At 46.3% G+C, this 24,578-nt stretch overlaps 1 protein-coding gene across 1 annotated transcript in view; it reads left to right on the top strand.

The window, feature by feature from the left end:
* Positions 1-24,578, top strand: part of ALAS2 (5'-aminolevulinate synthase 2) — a 56,858-nt gene that overhangs the window by 16,506 nt on the left and 15,774 nt on the right. Inside the window, exons 2-7 of the mRNA XM_040322856.1 lie at positions 2,780-2,975; positions 6,361-6,528; positions 12,949-13,083; positions 15,936-16,158; positions 16,505-16,689; positions 17,628-17,807. Coding sequence (XP_040178790.1) covers positions 2,798-2,975; positions 6,361-6,528; positions 12,949-13,083; positions 15,936-16,158; positions 16,505-16,689; positions 17,628-17,807 — 1,069 coding nt within the window. The 5' untranslated portion in view covers positions 2,780-2,797. The remainder of the gene's footprint in view (positions 1-2,779; positions 2,976-6,360; positions 6,529-12,948; positions 13,084-15,935; positions 16,159-16,504; positions 16,690-17,627; positions 17,808-24,578) is intronic.

Genomic DNA, 24,578 nt, shown 5'->3' with positions numbered 1-24,578 from the left:
TGGCCTGGTTAGGAAAGGGGGGTAAATCTTCTGAAGGTCAAGTGGTTAATATCGTTTGAAAGCATGCATACAGATTTTCCAGGACCAAGGCCAGTGCTACCACTAGACAGCTGCCTAAGGTCCGAGGTCCGAATCACAAGTCTGTGCCATGAAAGATAATTGTACGTGTCTACTTTCCTTTTTTTGGCACAAGCCACACTCTCTGGCACTTTTCTTACTGTTTCCTCCACACACTCTCTGTAAATGTCCCCATTAGTGTTCCCCCCTTACACCAGGGACCCCTACCAAAGTAATTCATTACATTGGGTGCCCCCATCAGACTAGCCCCATAAGTCAGTTGCCACCGTCAGAGTATCCCCTTATATCAGGTGTCCCCATCAGAGTGCCCTCTTACATCAGGTTTCTTCATCAGAAGGCCCCCTTACATGTGGTGTCTCCCATTAGTGTGCCCCCTTACATTATTTGCCCCCAGAGTCCCCCCTTACATTATGTACCATCATCAGAGTGCCCCTTTACACCAGGTGTCTCCATCACATCAGTTGTGTCCATCAGAGTGCTCCTTTACATTAGGTGTGCTCATCAGAGTTCCGATTTACATCACGTGACGCCATCAGAGTGCCTCTTTACATCAGGTGTTCCCATCAGAGTGCCTCTTTACATCAGGTGTTCCCATCAGAGTGCCTCTTTACATCAGGTGTTCCCATCAGAGTGCCTCTTTACATCAGGTGTTCCCATCAGAGTGCCTCTTTACATCAGGTGCCCCACCAGAGTGCCTCTTTACATCAGGTGCCCCACCAGAGTGCCTCTTTACATCAGGTGCCCCACCAGAGTGCCTCTTTACATCAGGTGCCCCCATCACAGTGCCTCTTTACATCAGGTGCCCCACCAGAGTGCCTCTTTACATCAGGTGCCCCCATCAGAGTGCCCATTTACATCAGGTGTCCCCACCGGCATGCCCCCTTAACATAATATGTGCCTATCATCATGCCCCTTTAACATAATATGTGCCCATCACTCTGCCCCCACTAACATATGTGCCCATCAGCATTCCCCTTTAACATAAAATAAGGGGCATGCTGATGAACATATTTAATGTTAAGGGGCACTCTAATGGGCACATTTTATGTTAAGGGGCACTCTGATGGGCACATTTTTGGTTAATGGAGACTCTGATGAGCACATTTTATGTTAAGGGGTACTCTGATGAACATATTTATTGTTAAGGGGCACACTGATGGGCACATTTTATGTTAAGAGGCACTCTGATGGACATATTTAATGTTAAGGGACACTCTGGAGAGCACATTTTATGTTAAAGGGCACGCTGATGGGCACAACAAAATATGCCCATCAGCGTGCCCCTGAACATTAAATATGCCCATCAGTGTGCCCCTTAATATTAAATATGCCCATCAGTGTGCCCCTTAACATAAAATATGCCCATCAGAATGCCCCTTATTTTATGTTAAGAGGCAAACTGATGGGCACATCTTATGCTAAGAGACACAATGATGGGCATTTTTAATATTAAGGGGCTCTCTGATGAGCACATTTTGCTGTGCCCATCAGAGTGTACCTTACATTAAATGTGCCCATCAAAGTGCCCCTGTAAACACCCCACATAACTTGCGGCACCCAGCTCTCACTCAGCGATCACCCCTATGGTAACAAACAGCAGGGGGCGGGGGCGTGCACTTGACGTCATGGCTTACCTCGCAGCTCCGGCCGGGAGCTACGAGATAGTAAGCATCAGGAGGGGGGCAGGCGCACACGCAATGTCATTGGTTGCAGGGCGCTTGCGGTCCCGGCAACCAATGCCTGCTGAACGGAGCCGTGGGGATGTGGCGCTATACACTGGTGGCCTGACGGTCCAGACACGAGCGTCGCTCGGTCCGTGTTTGGACCACGGGCCGCCATTTAGTGACGGCTGTTATAGAGGGTTTACTTCCTCTTTAATAATAATAATAATAATAAATAACAATAATAATAAAAAAAATATTAGTAGTATTATAATTTATTAATTAATTTGTTCCGTTCCATCCGTTTAGATGCAGCATTCGTTATTTCGGATAATTCGTAACTTTGGATAAATTCGTATTCCTTACGTTCACTAACAGAAAAATTTTAAAGGAAATTCCAATACCTGTAATTTAATAGTTCGTTATTTTTAATTAGTTAGTTATTCTTTCAAATTTTGGTATTTGACATATAATCACACACATAGGTTGGACTTGATGGACTTTTTTCAACCTCACCTACTATGTAACTATGAAGAAAGCATATCCCTCTATAGTGTGTACTTGTCTCAATCCAGAGCAGAAAGAGTCATTTATTTCTGCTGCTTTCTTCCTCTGCTATCAGCAAGAAAGAAAAATAAAAAGGTGAAAGGAGAGGGAACCCCAGCACACAGCCTGTGATTGACAGCCTCAGCTCTGTTCCTTTTTGGAAATGGGGGGGGGGAGGTGTCCCTTCCCTCCAATCAGCACTCAGACCTCTTCTTACTGAACTCTGTAGTGCGTAGCTCCCCATTCCCTGCTTTCTGAAAGCTCAGACAAGCTGTACAAATTCTAGACTTTGAATGAGAGAAAATAAGTGTGCACATAAACAGGTACAACTTATCTAGGAGGATTTGAGCCATCTCTGTGTACCACCAGAGGCCAGTCACTTCACTGGGTATATCTAAGGGTTTACAAGCACTTTAAAATGTATGAAATTAGTATTCACCAATGCTGCAATTCATGGTTTTCCCTCTACCCACAATGTCTACTTTTTCCCCCAGATACCCTGATATTTGAACATGGCTTCTTTCATCAAACTCTGTCCCTTCTACACCCGGGACCCCTCAGTGTTCCTGCGGGTAGCTAAACCCATCATCCTGCGCAGTGCAGAGCGCTGTCCAGTCTTGGTGTCACGTGCCTTGTCCACTACTGCAGCTAACCAGCAGAGGTCCAAAGACTCCACACCATCTACTGGAAGTAAGTCACAATGCTAGAAATTGGGTGGACGCTCTTTTGATAGCTGATTAATATTTTTTCAATGAAGACCTGTAAATTATATACTGCTAGTACAGGGGGCTGGCCGCTTCAGGGCCAGAGAGATAGATTATAATAGAAGAGATCCCGCTCTATTTTTTTCAACAACAGATTAGTTATAATAAAGAATGTACCAATGAATGGTTTATGCTGGTCATGGTCAAAACCTAGAAACGGTCAAAGAATACACGGGGCCAGATCCACAAAGGAGTTACGCTGGCGTATCTATTGATACGCCGCGTAACTTCTAGTTTGCTCCGGCGTATCTTTGTTTTGTATCCACAAAACAAGATACGCCTGAAGCTGGGCTAGATCCGACTGGCGTACGTCTTAGTACGCCGTCGGATCTAAGGTGCATATTTACGCTGGCCGCTAGGTGGCGTTTCCGTCGATTTCCGCGTCGAGTATGCAAATTAGCTAGATACGGCGATCTACGAACGTACGTCCGGCCGGCGAATTTTTTTACGTAGTTTCCGTAAGGCTTTTTTCGGCGTATAGTTACCCCTGCTATATGAGGTGTATCCTATGTTAAGTATGGACGTTGTTGCCGCGTCGAATTTTGAACATTTTACGTTGTTTGCGTAAGTCGTTCGCGAATAGGGCTTTGCGTAGAATGACGTTCACGTCGTAAGCATTGGCTTGTTGCGGGTTAATTTCGAGCATGCGCACTGGGATACCCGCACTGGGATACCCCCACGGACGGCGCATGCGCCGTTCAGAAAAAACGTCATTTACGTCGAGTCAAGTAAAATTAACATAAAACACGCCCACATCTTTAACATTTGAATTCCGCGCCCTTACGCCGACAGATTTACGATACGCCGCCGTAACTTTAGAGGCAAGTGCTTTGTCATTTGCCTCTCAAAGTTGCGGCGACGTATCGTTAATACGATACGCTACGCCAGACTAAAATTACGATACGCTACGTGGATCTGGACCACTATGTATAAAACAAAATTGTTGTGGAGGAACTCAAGTGTCTCACACAGAGCCCTGACCTCAACCCTACCGAACACCTTTGGACTGAATTAGGAAACCAACTGCGAGCCAGGTCTTCTCACCCAACACCAGCACATGGCATCACAATGGGGCTCAAAGTCACTCCAAAATCCAGTGAAAAGGGCATCGTTTTGGATTAGAATGTCCAACAAGCTTGTATAGGTGAGATGGTCAAGTGGACACAAGCTTGTGGCAGTAGACCGCTCAGTTCTCAAAGCTAATACACCAGAATATGGATCTTATCCCCCCCCCCCCCCCCTGTTCTCAAAGCCAATACACCAGAATATGGATCCTATACAGCTTAGTTCTTAAAACTAATACACCAGGGTATGGATCCTATACCCCCCAGTTCTCAAAGCTAATACACCAGGATATGGATCCTATACCCCCCAGTTCTCAAAGCTAATACACCAGGATATGGATCCTATACTGCCCAGATCTCAAAGCTAATACACCAGGATATAGATCCTTTACCACACATTACTCAAAGCTAATACACCAGGATATGGATCCTATACCACCCAGTTCTCAAAGCTAATACACCAGAATATGGATCCTATACTGCCCAGATCTCAAAGCTAATACACCAGAATATGGATCCTTTACTGCCCAGTTCTCAAAGCTAATACACCAGAATATGGATCCTATACCGCCCAGATCTCAAAGCTAATACACCAGAATATGGATCCTATACCGCCCAGATCTCAAAGCTAATACACCAGAATATAGATCCTTTACCGCCCAGATCTCAAAGCTAATACACCAGGATATAGATCCTATACTGCCCAGATCTCAAAGCTAATACACCAGAATATGGATCCTATACCGCATCACAATGGGGCTCAAAGTCACTCCAAAATCCAGTGAAAAGGGCATCGTTTTGGATTAGAATGTCCAACAAGCTTGTATAGGTGAGATGGTCAAGTGGACACAAGCTTGTGGCTGTAGACCGCTCAGTTCTCAAAGCTAATACACCAGAATATGGATCTTATACCCCCCCCCCCCCCCCCCGTTCTCAAAGCCAATACACCAGAATATGGATCCTATACAGCTTAGTTCTTAAAACTAATACACCAGGGTATGGATCCTATACCCCCCAGTTCTCAAAGCTAATACACCAGGATATGGATCCTATACCCCCCAGTTCTCAAAGCTAATACACCAGGATATGGATCCTATACCGCCCAGTTCTCAAAGCTAATACACCAGAATATGGATCTTATACCGCCCAGATCTCAAAGCTAATACACCAGAATATGGATCCTATACCGCCCAGTTCTCAAAGCTAATACATCAGGATATAGATCCTTTACCACACATTACTCAAAGCTACTACACCAGGATATGGATCCTATACCACCCAGTTCTCAAAGCTAATACACCAGAATATGGATCCTATACTGCCCAGATCTCAAAGCTAATACACCAGAATATGGATCCTTTACTGCCCAGTTCTCAAAGCTAATACACCAGAATATGGATCCTATACTGCCCAGATCTCAAAGCTAATACACCAGAATATGGATCCTTTACTGCCCAGTTCTCAAAGCTAATACACCAGAATATGGATCCTATACAGCTCAGTTCTCAAAGCTAATAGACCAGAATATAGATCCCATACCGCCCAGATCTCAAAGCTAATACACCAGAATATGGATCCTTTACTGCCCAGTTCTCAAAGCTAATACACCAGAATATGGATCCTATACCGCCCAGATCTCAAAGCTAATACACCAGAATATAGATCCTTTACCGCCCAGATCTCAAAGCTAATACACCAGGATATAGATCCTATACTGCCCAGATCTCAAAGCTAATACACCAGAATATGGATCCTATACCGCCCAGTTCTCAAAGCTAATACACCAGAATATGTATCCTTTACCACACAGTTCTCAAAGCTAATAGACCAGGATATGGATCCTTTACTGCCCAGTTCTCAAAGCTAATACACCAGAATATGGATCCTATACCGCCCAGATCTCAAAGCTAATACACCAGAATATAGATCCTTTACCGCCCAGATCTCAAAGCTAATACACCAGAATATGGATCCTATACCGCCCCGTTCTCAAAGCTACTACACCAGAATATGGATCCTATACCGCCCAGTTCTCAAAGCTACTACACCAGCATATGGATCATATATCGCCCAAATTTCAAAGCTACTACACCAGGATAAGCCTTTGAAAAATAGTTGTAAAGCTGAAAATAAAAATTCTTATCCTTGTTTGAAGTTTCTTGAACTGAGCCGATAATGTACTGTATATTCTACAATATTTGTTTTTGCATATATCACATAGAGTAAAATGTGTACATTTTTTTTCAGTCTCTTATGGAGCCTCCAACAGACGCACCCTGGCTCAAGCAGCTCCACAAGCTGCCACCGCCAGTGCCAAGTGCCCCTTTATCGAGACCGAGATGGAGAAGGATGAGAGTAATATTGTCCAGAAGGCAGGGCCTGAAGTGCAGGAGGATCTTAAAACCTTCAAAACTGGTATGTACTGTCCATAGCTCCCAAGTGTCCCTCTCTTAGGTCTGATTAATAGACCTGTGTGAAAGATGCACTATTAAAAAAAACACAACTGCGTTTTCAGCTACAAAATATATTTTTTTATGCAAAACCTACATTTTCCCGATGTGCCTAAGGATGTAACTCTAGTCATAGAAGGCCATGTGACTGATATGGGGCCCAAATGCACAAGAGACCCGTAATTGTCTGGCTACATGGTTATTTATTTGGGTAGAAATAACATTTAAAATTGACATATCATTTGGAAATTGTATGAATACGCTATTTTGTATCACTAGAGAAGCTGCCTTCAAAAATTGTAATTGGAGACAAGAAGAAAAGAGATTTAACCTCTGTAAAAGGAATGGCTTTTTTATGTGGAAAAGACTTTCAGTGGGAAGCCAATTTTAAAGATTGGTTATACAGTAAAACCTTGGATTGCGAGCATAATTCGTTCCAGAAACATGCTTGTAATCCAAAGTACTTGTATATCAAAAAATGTTTTTTTATAGGGTATAAAAGAGAAGAGTCACCTCTAAGTGTAGCAATTAGTTGCTAAATGTTGTACCTTCATTAACCACTTAAGCCCCGGACCAATATGCTGCTAAATGACCCAAGGCGTTTTTACAATTCGGCACTGCATCGCTTTAACAGACAATTGCGCGGTCGTGCGACGTGGCTCCCAAACAAAATTGGCGTCCTTTTTTCCCCACAAATAGAGCTTTCTTTTGGTGGTATTTGATCACCTCTGCGGTTTTTATTTTTTGCGCTATAAACAAATAGAGCGACAATTTTGAAAAAAATGCAATATTTTTTACTTTTTGCTGTAATAAATATCCCCCAAAAACATATATAACATTTTTTTTTCCCTCAGTTTAGGTCGATGCGTATTCTTCTACCTATTTTTGGTAAAAAATATCGCAATAAACGTTTATCGATTGGTTTGCGCAAAATTTATAGCGTTTACAAAATAGGGGATATTTTTATTGCATTTTTATAAAAAAAAAATTTTTTTACTACTAATGGCGGCGATCAGCGATTTTTTCCGTGACTGCGACATTATGGCGGACACTTCGGACAATTTTGACACATTTTTGGGGCCATTGTCATTTTCACAGCAAAAAATGCATTTAAATTGCATTCTTTATTGTGAAAATGACAGTTGCAGTTTGGGAGTTAACCACAGGGGGCGCTGAACGTTTTAGGCTACGCCTAGTGTGTGTTTACAACAGTAGGGGGGTGTGGCTGTAGGTCTGACGACATCGATTGTGTCTCCCCTATAAAGGGGATGACACAATCGATGCGCCGCCACATTGAAGCACGGGGAAGCCGTGTTTACATACGGCTCTCCCCGTTCTTCAGCTCCGGGGAGCGATCGCGACCGAGCGGCTATAAACGAATAGCCGCGGGGGGGGGGGGGTCCCGATCGGACCCCCCACCGGCGTCTAGGCAGGGACGTATATATACGTCCTTCTGCCTGTCCGTGCCATTGTGCGGACGTATATAGTCGTGCGGCGGGCGTTAAGGGGTTAAATGTAACCATATTCCTACTCTTAGACCCGGTTCACACTGGGGCGACACGACAGGCGGCTCAGTCCCATTCAATGCTATGGAACCCTTCTAATAGGAGTGACGCAAGTCGCTCTGACTTAGAAGAAAGGTTCCTGTACTACTTCGAGGGCGGCTCGGGGCGACCTGCATTGACTTCTATGCAGACGTCGTTTTCCAAATCGCCTCTGAAGTCGTCCTCAGGACGACTTGCAGAGTTGCCCCTGAAGTCGTGCCGCTGCTATGTGAACCGACTCTTAGGCCCCATACACACGAGAGGATTTATCCGCGAATACGGTCCAGCGGACCGTTTCCGCGGATAAATCCTCTCGAGGATTTGTGCGGATTTCCATGCGATGGAGTGTACTCACCATCGCATTGAAATCCGCGCCGAAATCCTCTGGCGATGACGTGTCGCGCCGTCGCCGCGATTATGACGCGGCGACGTGCGCGACGCTGTCATATAAGGAATTCCACGCATGCGTCGAATCATTACGACGCATGCGGGGGATCCCTTCAGACGGATGGATCCGGTGAGTCTATACAGACCAGCGGATCCATCCGTTGGGATGGATTCCAGCGGATAGATTTGTTTAGCATGTCAGCAAATATTTATCTGCTGGAATCCATCCCAGGGGATAAATATCCGCGGAAAAAGATCCGCTGGCGTGTACACACCATAGGATCTATCCGCTGAAACCCATTTGCTGGGATTTTTCAGCGGATGGATTCTATCGTGTGTATGGGGCCTTAGAGGCTCCTCTCTTCTCTATACTCAGTTGTGACATGACGCTACTCTTATATCAAGACATCGCTTGTATATCAAGGCAACATTTATTAAAACATTTTGCTCATCTTGCAAAACGCTATCAAACCAGGTTACTCTCAAACCAAGGTTTTACTGTATAAAAAATGTAAATGCATGGAATATAATTGCCAATAATGTAAGTAATAACACTGTAGAGTGTTGGTCCAGGGAATATTCGATTGCCCTAGAGGATCATGAAGGATTTCCCTCGTTGGAGCAAATTGGACCATCGTTAAGGTTTTTTGCCTTCCTCTGGATTAGGGATGAGCTGAGTTCAAACAGAACCCCTGAAAAGCTGTTACATGATTGCTTCCCTGCCTTGCATGTAAGCAAAGGGGTGGGGATTCTGATTTACCTAATATGTCCAATGGTCATATTTGGTCAATGCCATTGACATAATATGTCCATGTCGCCATATTAGGTCAATGGCATCACAAGCATCCCTGCCCAGGCGAAATTTCAGCTTTCAGCACTGTCACGCTTTGAATGACAATTGCGTGGTCGTGCGACGCGGCTCCCAAACAAAATTAATGTCCTTTTTTTCCCACAAATAGAGATTTATTTTGGTAGTGTTTGATCATCCCTGCAGTTTTTTTTTTTGCGCTATAAACAATAAACCAAAAAATTAAGCGACAATTTAGAAAAAAACACAATATTTTTTACTTTTTGCTATAATAAATTTTTTCCTCAGTTTAGGCCAATTCGTATTCTTATACATATTTTTGGTCAAAAAATAAATTGCAATAAGCGTATAGTGATTGGTTTGCGCAAACAATATAGCACCTACAAAATAGGGGATAGAATTATGACATTTTTTTTTATATTTTTTTTTTTACTACAAATGGCGGCGATCTGCGATTTTTGTCAGGACTGCGATATTGCGGGGGACACATCGGACACTTTTGACACATTTTTGGGACCATTCACATTTATACAGCGATCAGTGCTATAAATATGCACTGTCGCTGTATAAATGTGACTGGCAGGGAAGGGGTTAACACTAGGGGGCGATCAAGGGGTTAAATATGTTCCCTGCTAGGTGATTCTTACTGTGGGGGGAGGGGACTGACTGGGGGAGGTGACCGATGGTTGTCCCTATGTAGGGACACACCATCGGTCTCCTCTCCCTGACAGGACGTGGATCTCTGTGTTTACACACAGAGATCCACGTCCCTGGCTCTGTGACTGCCGATCGCGGGTGCCTGGTGGACATCACGGCCACCAGGCACAAGCATCGGCACCTGAGTGACGCGGCGGGCATGCGCGCGCCCCCCAGCGGCGGGAGGCCAGAGGCCGTATATTGATGGCCTCCCGGCATTTTAGAGCCACCTTGTGGCCGTAAAAAGTCGATGGGCGGATGAGAAGTGGTAAATGATGACATTCACATTTTTACTTGCAGTTAGATGTTTTCATTAGGTTATATTTTACCCTCCAAAAGAAAATGAATTACAAGAAAAGCCATGTTCTGTGAATCATCGTGGGTCTGATTTAATCTGAGGATCAACCTTGAAATTAGAGGGGCGATAAAGCACTATCATGTGTATTCACAAGGTTGCAAACTATTTATCGGGAAACTTTTTTAAACATTATCACATACTGGAAATATGGTTTACATTAGGCAGGCCATTTTCGCATACTGTATATGGAAAATATAGTTCCCACTCTGACCACACAAGGTCATCAGATCCTCATGGTGATTGAATAGCTATGCACATACATACCCTAACCAGGTCCTCTTGATGCAAAGCATCAGGCCCCGTACACACGACCGGTTTTCTCGACAGAATCCAGCAAGAAACTCGATGGGAGACGTATTCTGCCGAGAAAACTGGTCGTGTGTACACTTTTCGCCGAGAAACCCGTCGGGAAACTCGTCGAGCCAAATAGAGAGCATGTTCTCTATTTCCTCGTTGGGCAATGGGAACATTTAGCTCGACGAGTTTTCTGACAGCCGAACAAGGCTTTAACGTTGTCCTGATCCTGCGACGGCTGCGGGTGATCTCCAGCGATGAGAAGATCCAGCGACGGGTGACCTCCGCTCCAGCGATGAGAAGATCCATTCATCCGGAGCGCAGCATCCCCGACCTCCTCTCACCGCTGGACACAGCCCAGCGAATGACGCGCTGAAGCTGTGACGTTACTTATATAGAGGAGGCAGGGCCACCCGTCACGTGACCCTGCAACCTCTGACGTACCCTCTGCTACGTCACTGGGGAAGCCCAGGAAGAGGGAAGATTCTGGGCTTCCCCAGTGACGTAGCAGAGGGTACGTCAGAGGGTGCGGGGTCACGTGACGGGTGGCTCTGCCTCCTCTATATAAGTAATGTCACAGCTTCAGCGCGTCATTCGCTGGGCTGTGTCCAGCGGTGAGAGGAGGTCGGGGATGCTGCTGCGCTCCGGATGAATGGATCTTCTCATCGCTGGAGCGGAGATCACCCGTCGCTGGATCTTCTCATCGCTGGAGATCATCCGCATCCGTCCCAGGATCAGGACAACGTTGAAGCAGGAAGCCGGGAACGAGTGGATTATCACCGCTGGAGTTTTTTTTTTTTATTAATAAAGGACTTTATTCTACGGTGTGTGTGTGTGTGTGTTTTTTTTTACAAGACTTTACACTTCCTTCGTGAAATGGTAGGGGTACAGTGTACCCCATTACCATTTCACACAGGGGGGGGTCAAGATCTGGGGTCCCCTTTGTTAAAGGTGTCTTCCAGATTCTGATAAGCCTCCCGCCCGCAGACCCCCACAACCACCGGGCAAGGGTTGTGGGGATGAGACCCTTGTCCCCATCAACATGGGGACATCCTCCCCATGTTGAGGGCATGTGGCCTGGTGCGGTTCAGGAGAGGGGGGGGCCGCACTCTGTCCCCCCCTCTTTTCTGCGGCCGGCCAGGTCAACGTGCTCGGATAACGGGTCTGGTTATGGATATTTAGGGGGAACCGCACGTCATTTTTTTTTTAAATTGACGGCGGGGTTCCCCTAAATATCCATACCAGACCTAAAGGGTCTGGTTATTGAATTTGCGGGGACCTCCGCGCATTTTTTTTTTCTAAAAGTCCGTGTCCCATTGACTACAATGGGGTTCGGAGTTCGGGTTCCCGAACCCGAACTTTTTTTTAAGTTCGGGTTCGGACCCGAACCTGAACATCCAGGTGTCCGCTCAACTCTATTTATTGGTTAGCGGAAGGAATAGTGCCCGATCATTGGTGTCAGCGGGGGGAATAGTGCCCCATGGTTGTGTCAGTGGGCAGAATAGTGCCCCATCATTGGTACTAGTGGGAGGAATAGTGTCCCATCATTGGGTGTCAGTGGGAGAAATAGTGCCCCATCATTGGTAGTAGTGGAAAAGATAGTGCCACATTATTGGTGTCAGTAGGAGGAATAGTGCCCCATCATTAGTATTAGTGGGAGGAATAGTGCCCCATCATTAGTATTAGTGGGAGGAATAGTGCCCTATCATTGGTGTCAGTGGAAGAAATAGTGCCCCATTTTTGGTGTTAGTGTAATAAATATTGCCTCTTTTTTGGTATTAGTGGGAGAAATAATACCCCAAGGACCAGATAAAGGCTAACAAAGGGCTACATCCAGCTATTGGGCCACAGTTTGGAGACCACTGATTTAGTCTATAAACCTCATCCTAATCCATCTAGTCTATTAGCCTCGCCCCAAGAATCAGTGCAGCGGTTTCAAGTGCTGTATCATCCTTTACTAACAATGGTGGTAGTAATCAGTGGCGTACTAAGTAGTGGGCAGGAGGGCGGGCCGCACCGGGTGCCACACACTGGGGGGGCGTCAGGCCGGCGCCCCCCTCCGCAACTGAAGAGGACCTAGCGCTAGCGGAGACAGCGGGCGGAATGGAGCGGTGACAGGCAGCCAGGGCCGGTGCTACCATACGACTAGGCAACAGCTCGGCAACCCCCCCCCCCCCCCCGCGCGCGCGCGGCTGTCCACTCGCTCTGACATGTTTGCAGCACCCCCCCCCCCCCTCTCCGTTCTGCTGCTGATGCGTGTATACTAGTGTCCTAGTAATGAGACATTTCTTCTTCCAGATGTTATCAGTTCTCTCCTGTATGAAGTCCAGTCCAGCCTGAAGAAGAAGTTCCTCGGTACTCCAGTGAAAAAAGTAAACCTTGGAACTGGGGCCCCTCTCACCCCCACTCATCTGATCAAAGAAAACATGACAGGTACAGACCAAATGTATTTAAAGGGTCACTAAAGGAATTTTTTTTTTTAGCTAAATAGCTTCCTTTACCTTACTGCAGTCCTGGTTTCATGTCCTCATTGTTCGTTTTTGCTTTCATGTTGCTGTAAATCCTCTCTGTTTTGGACACATCCTGGTTGCCTGTTTCCTGATAACCACAGTGCTGGGAGATTTCTCACGGTGGTCACTAATGTGATTATTGTGTGTAAAACGAAACTGGATTGGTGCTGAGGAGTTTTAGACAAAGTATCACTGCTTTCTATTGGCTGACTGCCCTCTAGTGGCTCTCTGTACATCAGAGAACCAGCAAACAACAGCAAAAACGAAACTACACTGCAGGCACATTATATGATTGTTTTTTTTATCAATTTTTAATCATTTTTAAAAGGAATCAGTTAACTATTATGTCTCTATGCCCTGTAAACAGTCATTTCAGCAAAACAATTTTTTTCCTTTAGTGACCCTTTAAAGTGCTATGCTGCATGAATATGTAATTGTATGTTACACCTTGTAGCTTTATGTAAAAACAAATATTTTTTATGATGCCATGATTTTGAAAGAAATATAGAACGGCTCTGCTAAAAACGGGAAAAAAAAATTGCACCACTTGTTTTATAAAGCATTGTGCTGCATTGTGCTAAAGAAGAGGCACACTCAGAATGAACAGGCTGCATGTTTATTTTTTATAAATGCATATATGTTTTACTCAAGTGTTTCCCATTTATCATTCACATCAATATATCCTAGTAAAAAACATTCCTCAACTGAAGAAGCAAAGAAGTTTCACCACTCTTCCATCTCCTGAAGATAGGACGCCTGCCCAGAAATAACCCTGTCCATGCTCTGTGTACACCAGGGCCCAGATTCAGGTAGATCCGCGCAATATTTGCGTGGGCAAAGGGCAACGATTTTTGCTCTGCGCCCACGCAAATATTTCGATTTGCCCGCGATTCACGGAGCAGTAGCTCCGTAAATTGCGCGGGCGCTATGCTAATTAGCCCGGCGTAAGGGCGCCTAATGTAAATGATCCCGCCGGGGGCGGGAATCATTTAAATTAGGCGCGCTCCCGCGCAGAGGGAACAGCGCGTGCTCCGTCGGGAAACTTTCCCGACGTGCATTGCGGCAAATGACGTCGCAAGGACGTCATTTGCTTCTAAGTGAACGTGAATGGCGTCCAGCGCCATTCACGAATCACTTACGTAAACGACGTGAAATTTAAATTTCACGAGCGGGAAGGGCGGCTATACTTTAGCATTGGCTGCCCCTGCTACAGCAGGAGCAACCTTGCGCTAAAGTCGCCGTACGGAAACTCCGTACCTTGCGTGCGCAGGGCCCGCGCAACTTTTGTGAATCGGTGGTAGTATGCAATTTGCATACTATACGCCGATCACAATGGCCGCGCCCCCTAGCGGACAACGCAAGAATGCAGCCTGAGATATGAAGGCATAAGGAGGCTTATGCCTGTCATATCCTAGGCTGCAGTCCGCGTAGCGATGTTCCTGAATCAGGGGCATTCGCTACGCGGGAGCAAAACAGCTATTGCGCCGCGCAACCTATGGTTGCGCGGGCGCAATAGCTTCTTGAATCTGGGCCCAGGAGTCTCCAAACTTTCTAAACAAAATGGCCTATTTACTGTTCTTTACCATTTGTTTGAGGGCCAGACTGTAGCCAGTAATGCCCCGTACACGCGATCGGAAATTCCGACAGCAAAAGCCTGATGTGAGCTTTTGAACGAAAATTCCGACCGTCTGTATCGGACTTTTGCTGTCGGAATTTCCACCAACAAAGGATTGAGAGCTGGTTCTCCAATTTTACGACGGAAAAAATTCCTATCGTAAATTCCGTTCGTCTGTAGCAATTCCAACGCGCAAAATTCCGACGCATGCTCGGAAGCATTGAACTTAATCTTCTCGGCTCGTCGTAGTTTTGTACGTCACCAAGCTCTTGGCGGTCGGAAGTTCAGAGAACTTTTGTGTGACCGTGTGTATGCAAGCCAAGTTTGAGCGGAATGCCATCAGAAAAACCATCCAAGGTTTTTCCGACGGAAGATCCGATCGTGTGTACGCAGCATAAGAGTAGAAAATGCCCCAGCATTAGTGGGAGTAGACATGTCTCAAGATTGATGGTTGGGGGGGGGGGGGGTTAAAAATTACATAGCACCCATGGTCAGTAGGAGGAGGAATACTGCCCCATTGGTGGTATTAGTGGGAGAAATGATGCCTCATCATTGGTGTCAGTGGAAGGAATAGTGCCCAATCATTGGTGTCCATGGAAGAAATAGGGCCCCAATGTCGGCATCAGTGGAAGGAATAGTGCCCAATCATTGGTGTCCATGGAAGAAATAGGGCCCCAATGTCGGCATCAGTGGAAGGAATAGTGCCCAATCATTGGTGTCCATGAAAAAAATAGGGCCCCAATGTGGGCATTAGTGGAAGGAATAGTGCCTCATCAGTGAAAATTGAAGGATTAGTGCCTCATATCAGTGGGAGGAACAGTGCCCCAAAGGGTCGTATAAAGGTAAGCAAAGGGCCACATCCGGCCTGAGGGCCGCAGTTTGGAGACCACTGGTGTATACCATAGAGAACAAGCAGCCGCACACTGATGAGGTCACTTAAATCAAATCAACTTTGTCCCACAAGACACATTGATGGTTGCACATCATACATCTAAGCCCGTACAGGTCAATGCGTCATAGAGAGACATTGGTATGTTTTGTCTGGTGGAATAAAGTTAATGTGAATTTACCTAGCTTCAATGAGTAACCCATGTTGTCTACCACCGTTACCATGAATTAGACTGTATGTGCATTCCTGACCCCATACTGTGCCCTCTTAGGTGGAGCTGCCTTCGGCTACGATGAGTTCTTCGACCGGAGGATTGAGGAGAAGAGGCAGGACCACACATACCGGTTGTTCAAAACTGTGAACCGCAGGGCTGACGCCTACCCATTCGCTGAGGATTTCTCTGACCTCCAGGGCAACAAGAAGGAAGTGTCCGTTTGGTGCAGCAATGACTACCTGGGCATGAGTAGGCACCCTAAGGTGCTGCAAGGCATTGCGTGAGTACTGACGTAATAAAGTAGACCTTTAAACTGAAACGGAAGCTTCAGGCAAATATTTAGTGTGATTCCGTAGTTTGCTCATGTAGCTCTAAGGGCACTTGGGTTCCAGTCATTTTTGGCCATCCTGGCCACTTCTAGCTAGAACTCATCTAAAAAATTCCTGTGTCAGGTCTGAGCCAGAGCTTACCCAAGAGGTAACTTTTCCCAGGAGGCAGCACAGACCTTTAACTAGCTCTTTCTTGTAGCTTATTGTACCAGCTTTTCCTATGAAAATAGTAAGGCACTGCCTCTGCTATACAAATCAGCCATTCACATTCTCCAAAAACACTATTTCTGCCTTCAGGGAGACTCTCAAGGATCACGGAGCTGGAGCAGGTGGGACCAGGAACATTTCAGGCACCAGCAAGTTCCATGTGGACCTGGAATGTGAATTAGCAGACCTGCACAATAAGGATGCGGCTTTGCTCTTCTCTTCATGCTTTGTCGCCAATGACTCCACTCTGTTCACATTGGCAAAGATGCTACCAGGTAAGTGCAATAGTAATCACCACTTTATCCAGCCAATAAATGTACCATTATAGGAAGACAACATTAAAACCCCTCATTGGGGAGCCATAGGTTACCATTCCTAGGCACTGGAGAGTAGGGATGTTCCGATACCACTTTTTTAGGACCGAGTACAAGTACCGATACTTTTTTTCATGTACTCACCGATACCGATACTTGTTTTAAAATGTGTCCATGTGTCCCCAAATGCAGCCTTGTGTCCCCAAATGCAGCCTTGTGTCCCCAAATGCAGCCGTGTGCCCCCAAATGCAGCCTTGTGCCCCCAAATGCAGCTTTGTGTCCCCAAATTCAGCCTTGTGTCCCCAAATGCAGCCATGTCCCCAAATGCAGCCATGTCCCCAAATGCAGCCATGTGTCCCCAAATGCAGCCATGTCCCCAAATGCAGCCATGTCCCCAAATGCAGCCATGTGTCCCCAAATGCAGCTTTGTGTAAGTCTCCAGAGAAAGCCCCCCCCCCCCCTCGCCGCTGTCTAGTTGATCATCGCGCGGGGAACATAACAGCTTTCATTTCAATAGCTGTGTGTTCCCTGCTGCGCATCGTCCTATATAGCCCCACCCCCTTGTCCGGGCACTTTGATAGACAGATCACCCGTCCAATCCTGGGAGACTGCTCTGCTCTTCGCCCGCTCTCCTCCTTCCCTCCGCCCCCTCAACGCCCGCTCTCCGCCCCCTCTCAGCCGAAAAAGAAAAGTATCGGGTGAAGCATCGGGAGCATTTGCGTGAGTACAAGTACTCGCGCAAATGCTCAGTATCGGTCCCGATACCGATACTAGTATCGGGACAACCCTACTGGAGAGTGTTGAAGATCCCAGTTATATGATTTGTAGTAGGAATATATAACCTCTCTATCCTGATGGGGTACTTCGAATTCTATTGAAAATGTTGGAATTGTTTGCAGGTTGTGAGATTTACTCTGACGCCGGAAACCACGCCTCTATGATCCAGGGCATCCGAAACAGTGGTGTGGCAAAGTACGTTTTCCGCCATAATGACCCTGAGCACCTTGAAGAACTGCTCAAAAAGTCAGACCCGAAGAAGCCAAAGATTGTTGCATTTGAGACTGTCCACTCTATGGATGGTAAGTCCTCAGTCTTCATATTGGTATTATTGTTGTCTGCATGGACATCTAAACTATTATAGTGTTAGAGAAGTAGAGGCGGCTCTAGGCTTTGTGAGGCCTTAGGCAAAAGACTTGACATGGGTCCCCACTCACACCCATGATGGGAAAAATAATTAAAGGACAAGAGCCTCTTCCCCACAACCCTGGCTGGTGGTTGTGGGGGTCTGCGGGCAGGGGACTTATCTGAATCTGGAAGACCCCTTTTAACAATGTGGCCCCCAGATCCAGCTCTTTAATAACTAAGGGGCAGGGGCCACCCGGTGATGTCACCAGGTGAACCCTCCCCCTTGTGACGTCATTGACTGAGGGCATGCTATGTCATTGATGTCACAAGGGGTGGTGTCACTGATATTTACTGGTTGTTAGGGACGTTGGCGGCCATTCTCTTGAGTCAGGGCTCTTAACGCTGCCTGAGCACATCAGCATTAAAGGGGTTGTAAAGGTTCGTCTTTTATTTTCTAAATAGGTTCCTTTAAGCTAGTGCATTGTTGGTTCACTTACCTTTTCCTTCCATTTCCCTTCTAAATGTTTTTTTTCTTTGTTTGAATTTCTCACTTCCTGTTTGTCCTCAGTAAGCTTCCCACCATCATCTGAGCGGTGGAAAGTCATTTAGAACAGCTTACTGAGGAGGAACAGGAAGTGAGAAATTCAGTCAAAGAAAACAAAGAAAAAATACATTTAGAAGGGAAATGGAAGGAAAAGGTAAGTGAACCAACAATGCACTAGCTTTAACCACTTCCCGACCTCCTCATGTACATTTACGTCGGCAGAATGGCACGGACAGGCACAATCACGTACCTGTACGTCCTCTGCTAGACGTGGGTGGGGGGTCCGATCGGGACCCCCCCCCCCCGGTACATGCGGAGGTCGGGTCCGCTCGGGGAGCGATCCGGGACGACGGCGCGGCTATTTGTTTATAGCCGCTCCGTCGCGATCGCTCCCCGGATCTGAAGAACGGGGAGAGTCGTGTGTAAACACGGCTTCCCCGTGCTTCACTGTGGCGGCGCATCGATCGGGTGATCCCCTTTATAGGGGAGACTCGATCGATGACGTCATTCCTACAGCCACACCCCCCTACACTAGTAAACACATACACAGTGATCCCTAAATGTTACAGCGCCCCCTGTGTTTAACTCCCAAACTGCAACTGTCATTTTCACAATAAAGAATGCAATTTAAATGCATTTTTTGCTGTGAAAATGACAATGATCCCAAAAATGTGTCAAAATTGTCTGAAGTGTCCGCCATAATGTCGCAGTCACGAAAAAAATCGCTGATCGCCACCATTACTAGTAAAAAAAATAAAAAAAATAAAAATGCAAAAAAACTATCCCCTATTTTGTAAACACTATAAATTTTGCGCAAACCAACCGATAAACGATTATTGCGATTTTTTTTACCAAAAATAGGTAGAAGAATACGTATCGGCCTAAACTGAGGAAAACATTTTTTTTATATATGTTTTTGGGGGATATTTATTACAGCAAAAAGTAAAAAATATTGCATTTTTTTAAAAATTGTCGCACTATTTTTGTTTATAGCGCAAAAAATAAAAACCGCAGAGGTGATCAAATACCACAAAAAGAAAGCTCTATTTGTGGGGAAAAAAGGACGCCAATTTTGTTTGGGAGCCACGTCGCACGACCGCGCAATTGTCTGTTAAAGCGACGCAGTCCCGAACTGTAAAAACCCCTTGGGTCTTTAGCCAGCATATTGGTCCGGGGCTTAAGTGGTTAAGGAACCTATTTAGAAAATAAAAAACAAACCTTTACAACCCCTTTAAGGTCCGCTGGCTCTCAAAACTGGGGTAATGCATTGGGTTAGTTAGACGGGGGCGAGGCCCCTGTGAGTGTGAGGTCTTAGGCGATCGCCTAATTTGCCTAATTAAAGAGCCGAATCTGTAGAGAAGTTATCATTGTCACAGGTCCTTTCATAAAAAGGAAAACATCAAAAGGGCCAACTTCCATCAAGAACCTATTCTTTTTTTGTTCATTTGTAGCAACTCAGGCCTACTGGGTGATAAGTCACAAATAAAGTAAACAAGGCAAATAATTGCGCTAAGGGGAAAAAATATTTAAATTGATATAGAAATTATGATAAATTATGTTAAATCAATAACTCCAGCTGCAACACCTACAAACACGTGATATACATGTAAAACAGAACAAAAAATCGAAACAAAGGTTTGCGCTAGTATTACCACCTAGTGAAGTGTGTAATTATTCCATAAATAAATATGTGACTACACCAATAAATTCCTAGAGGAAGAAAAAAAGTATGCAAAAATAAATAAATGAATAAATAAATATAGATGTCAATGTCCCAATCGGGCTAAAGCTGGCACACCTGGAACAATTGGCAAATGTAAATTGATATATATATATATAAATCCTGTTTGAACAGGATCAATATCACACCAAAGGCGTTAACCTTGTGCAACCGTGTGAAAGCAGTCCGCAAAAAAATGAATGTGACATCAGGTAAATCACAATAGTAAGCAAGGTAACATGTGTTTTTAAAAAAACAATGGGGTAGATTCACGTACGGGCGCGCATAGTTACGGCGGTGCAGCGTTTCGTATTTACGCTACGCCGCCGTAACTTACAGGAGCAAGTGCTGTATTCACAAAGCACTTGCTCCGTAAGTAGCGGCAGCGTACCGTAAAAGGGGCCGGCGTAAGCGGGCGTAATTAAAATGTGGAAGGGGGGCGTGTTTTATTTACATTTTTGATGACCCGACGTGATTGATGACCCGTCCGTGTACATATCCCAGTGTGCATTGCTTCCAAGTACGGCGCAACGACGTGAACGTAATTTACGTCCAGCCCTATTCGCGAACGACTTACGCAAACGACGTAAAAAATTCAAATTTCGAGGCGGAAACAACGTCCATACTTAACATTGGCTGCGCCTCCTAATAGCAGGAACAACGTTACGCCGGAAAAGTCTTAACGCAAACGATGTAAAAAACGAACGCCAGGTGCGCGTACGTTCGTGAATCGGCGTAAGTAGGCAATTTGCATACTCTACGCAGAAAACTACGGGAGCGCCACCTAGCGGCCAGCGTCAGAATGCACCCTAAGATACGACGGCGTAAGAGACTTATGCCAGTCGTATCTTAGGCTACAGTCGGCGTATCAAGCTCTCTGAATACAGAAAGTAGATACGCCGCGTAATTTCTAAGTTGCGCCGGCGTATCTATGGATACGCCGGCGTAATTGCTCTCTGAATCTACCCCACTCATAATAATTAAAGGACGTCTGTGAATCAGATAAGAAGTCCCAAGGACCACATATGTGGTGAAAAACATAAAAAGTCCCGATCCAACTGACATCCACTGTAGCAGGACGATTAGCAGAAGTAGAAATCCACCACCAATTAGAATTGAAGTTGGTATAGGAGGAAGGAAGGAATCCCAAAGATCACACCAACAGGACAAAGGTAAGTATATGCTCTTACCAGATCACCATGAGTTTTAGGCGTATCGATCCACCGATCGGATGTACCAGGAACTGTAAACTCCCACGCTTCCAGATGCTTCTTGCAATGTAACCAAACGCCACCTCTCTCCGCTCCACTCAAAGGTCTCAACTCACAGGCTCCATCTTCCAATGGGGTACCCAGGAGGAAAAAATTGAGGGCTCGAGATCGTGAGGTACCGTTTCTGTAGCCAGAAACACACTACATGCATTTAAAATTGCCGGCATAAAACATTAAAACAGAGAACAAAAATAGAGCAAAATCGTACGCCCGTGCTTCCGGGTCACGTACAGCGCGGTGACGTCAGTGCGTAGCTCAGCCCTGACATGTTTCGACGTAAAAGTCGTTATCAAAGGGCACGGGCGACACAGCACTGAAACGGAGGAGGGAACCAATCCCGCACAGATACCACGACCCGCGCCAGATTGCCGAACCCTCCACCCCTGTAGATTCCATAGCCGGCTGAAAACAAATCCACCTCCATCACTTTGGTTTCCGTGCGTTCCCACAATGGAGACATTTCTACACCTATTACACTGCCTGTCACAGTATATGTGCGCAAAAAAGCAACACTTATAGGCAGTTATCATTGACCATTCAACATATAAAAATAACAATAACAATAAAAAACAATAAATATAAATGCATATTAATTAGTGGATTCCTATTATGCAATCCACATTAGAGGTTGACCGATATATCGGCCGATATTTGGCCGTTTTGGAGAAATCGGCATCGGCCGATTTTTATCCAAATTAGGCCGATATTTTATATGGCCGCTAGTAGTGCCACGGATCCAGAGCTAGGCCGAAGCCGCGGCCTTTCCTGATGCTGTGACCGCGGCGGCAATCTGCGGATTGCCGCCGCGGTCACAGCATCAGGAAAGACCGCGGCTTCGGCCTAGCTCCGGAGCCGCGGCCATCTTGGTACACCCAGCGCGGCGGCCCTCCTCTCTGTTTACGCCCACAGAGGAGGAGGGGCCTGCACTCGTGGGACACACACCGCTCTTTGGTGTCTGTAGCGGTAGCCGGGGGGGGGGGGTGTCTATACTGGAGGGAGAGGGGGTCTGTACTGAGTGGGGGCGACACCATATTTTTTTGCACCAGTGCCACCTGCCAGTGCCAATTAGTGCCACTTGCCATACAGTGGCATCTGCCAGTGGCAATACCAGTGCCACCATCCAGTGCCAATTAGTGCCACCTTCCACCCAGTGCCACCTGCCAGTGCGATCCAGTGCCACCTACCAGTGACAACTAAAGCCATCAGTGCCAACTGCCAATGCCATCCAGTGCTAACTATTGCCACCTGCCAGTGCCAATTAGTGCCACCTGCCAGTCAGTGCCAACCAGTGCCACTTGCCAGTGTCACCTGTTAGTGCCACCTGACAATAAGTGCCTTCTGCTAGTGCCATCTTCCAGTGCCACCAAAAAAAAAAAATCGTCCTAAAATATCGGCCGCAAAAATTGGCATCATATATCAGCCATCGGCCGCCCAGATTTCTAAATATCGACATCAGCATCGGCCAGAGAAAAACCCATATCGGTCGACCTCTAATCCACATATTACATCAACACAGTGGGCCGGATTCAGATAGATTAGCGGATCTTTAGAGGCTAGTGCATGATTCATAAAGCACTTACCTCGCAAACTGCACCGTCGGATCCTAACTCCCCCCGGCGGAATGCAAATTCCGCGGCTAGGGGGAGTGTACAATTTAAATCAGGCGCGTTCCCGCGCCGATTTAACTGCGCATGCGCCGGGGCGGAAAAGCCCAGTGCGCATGCTCCAAATGACGTCGCTACGACGTCATTGTTTGCGGCGGGTACGTCGTTTGCGGCCATCGGTATTCCCGATCGCGGTACGCAAACGACGTAGAAAATTTAAAAAATCGGCGCGGGAACGTCGGCCATACTTAACATTAGCTACCCCTCATAGAAGCAGGGGTAGCTATCCGCCGGAAAAACCCGAACGCAAACGACGTAGAAAACGAGCGACGGGCGGGCGTACGGACGTGAATCGGCGGTTTTCCTCATTTGCATATGCGACGGGTAAAAAATCGCGACGACACCTAGTGGCCGGCGGGAGATTACAGCCTAAGATTCGACTGGTGTAAGTCACTTACACCAGTCGGATCCAAGGGAGATCTATGCGGAACTGATTCTTATGAATCAGTCGCATAGCTCCGACGGTGGGATCTCACAGATCCGACCGTCGGGTCTCACAGATACGACGGCGGATCAGGAGATCCGCCGTCGTATCTATTGATGAATCTGCCCCAGTATATTCGCATTTACTAGCACCATCTAGTGGATGAAGATAGATAAATCACAAATCATTGAGCAGAAATAGGTTCAAGGTACATTACAGAATGTTTGCCCAATACGGCCATTTTGGGTCACATCGAGGATTGTTGGTGTGTGTTTGTACGCCGCTCCAATACTCTAGCTTAGGGTTCAAGATCCTGCGTCATTTTTTATTGCTGTGTCCACGAGGTCTCAAAGTGATGCAAGTTAGGATTTTTCCTATTATCATCATAACAATGGATGCTTTTCTGCCACTGGCCATTCATATATCCAAATATATTTAGTTTAGACCAGCCTTTCTCAGCCTTTTAACCCAGAATAATTGTCAGGTACCAGGGGACAATTACCAAAAACAATTCATCGGGAGTCAATGGCAATATTGCCTCTTACATTGGTGGTCAGTAGTAGAATGAATGATCTCCCTATAGTGGTGGACAGACTGCCACCCTTACAGACAGCGCAAAAAAACAATTGGTGGCATGATCCTAGAGATATGCAGGCATCATCAAATGGGAGGTCAGTCAGCCACAGCTCAAGGAACCCTCTGAAACTTCAAGAGCAGGGGTCTCTAAACTTTTTTAAACAAAGGGCCAGTTTACTGTCCTTCAGACTTTAGGAGGACCAAACTGGCCATAGGGAGTAGAAAAGTCAGTGGGAGAAATGGCGCCCCATCATTGGTGTCATTGGGAGGAATTATGCCCCATCACTGGTGTCATTGGGCCCCATTGTTGGTGTCATTGGGAGGAATTGTGTCCCATCACTGGTGTCATTGGGCCCCATTGTTGGTGTCATTGGGAGGAATTGTGTCCCATCACTGGTGTCATTGGGCCCCATTGTTGGTGTCATTGGGAGGAATTGTGTCCCATCACTGGTGTCATTGGGCCCCATTGTTGGTGTCATTGGGAGGAATTGTGTCCCAAGGGTCAGATAAAAGCAAGCAAAGGGCC

Source organism: Rana temporaria, chromosome 9, assembly GCF_905171775.1.
Source record: "Rana temporaria chromosome 9, aRanTem1.1, whole genome shotgun sequence".
Classification (NCBI taxonomy): Eukaryota; Metazoa; Chordata; class Amphibia; order Anura; family Ranidae; genus Rana; species Rana temporaria.
Note: the sequence above shows the minus strand (reverse complement) of the source record. Positions and strands in the feature narration are given on the sequence as shown.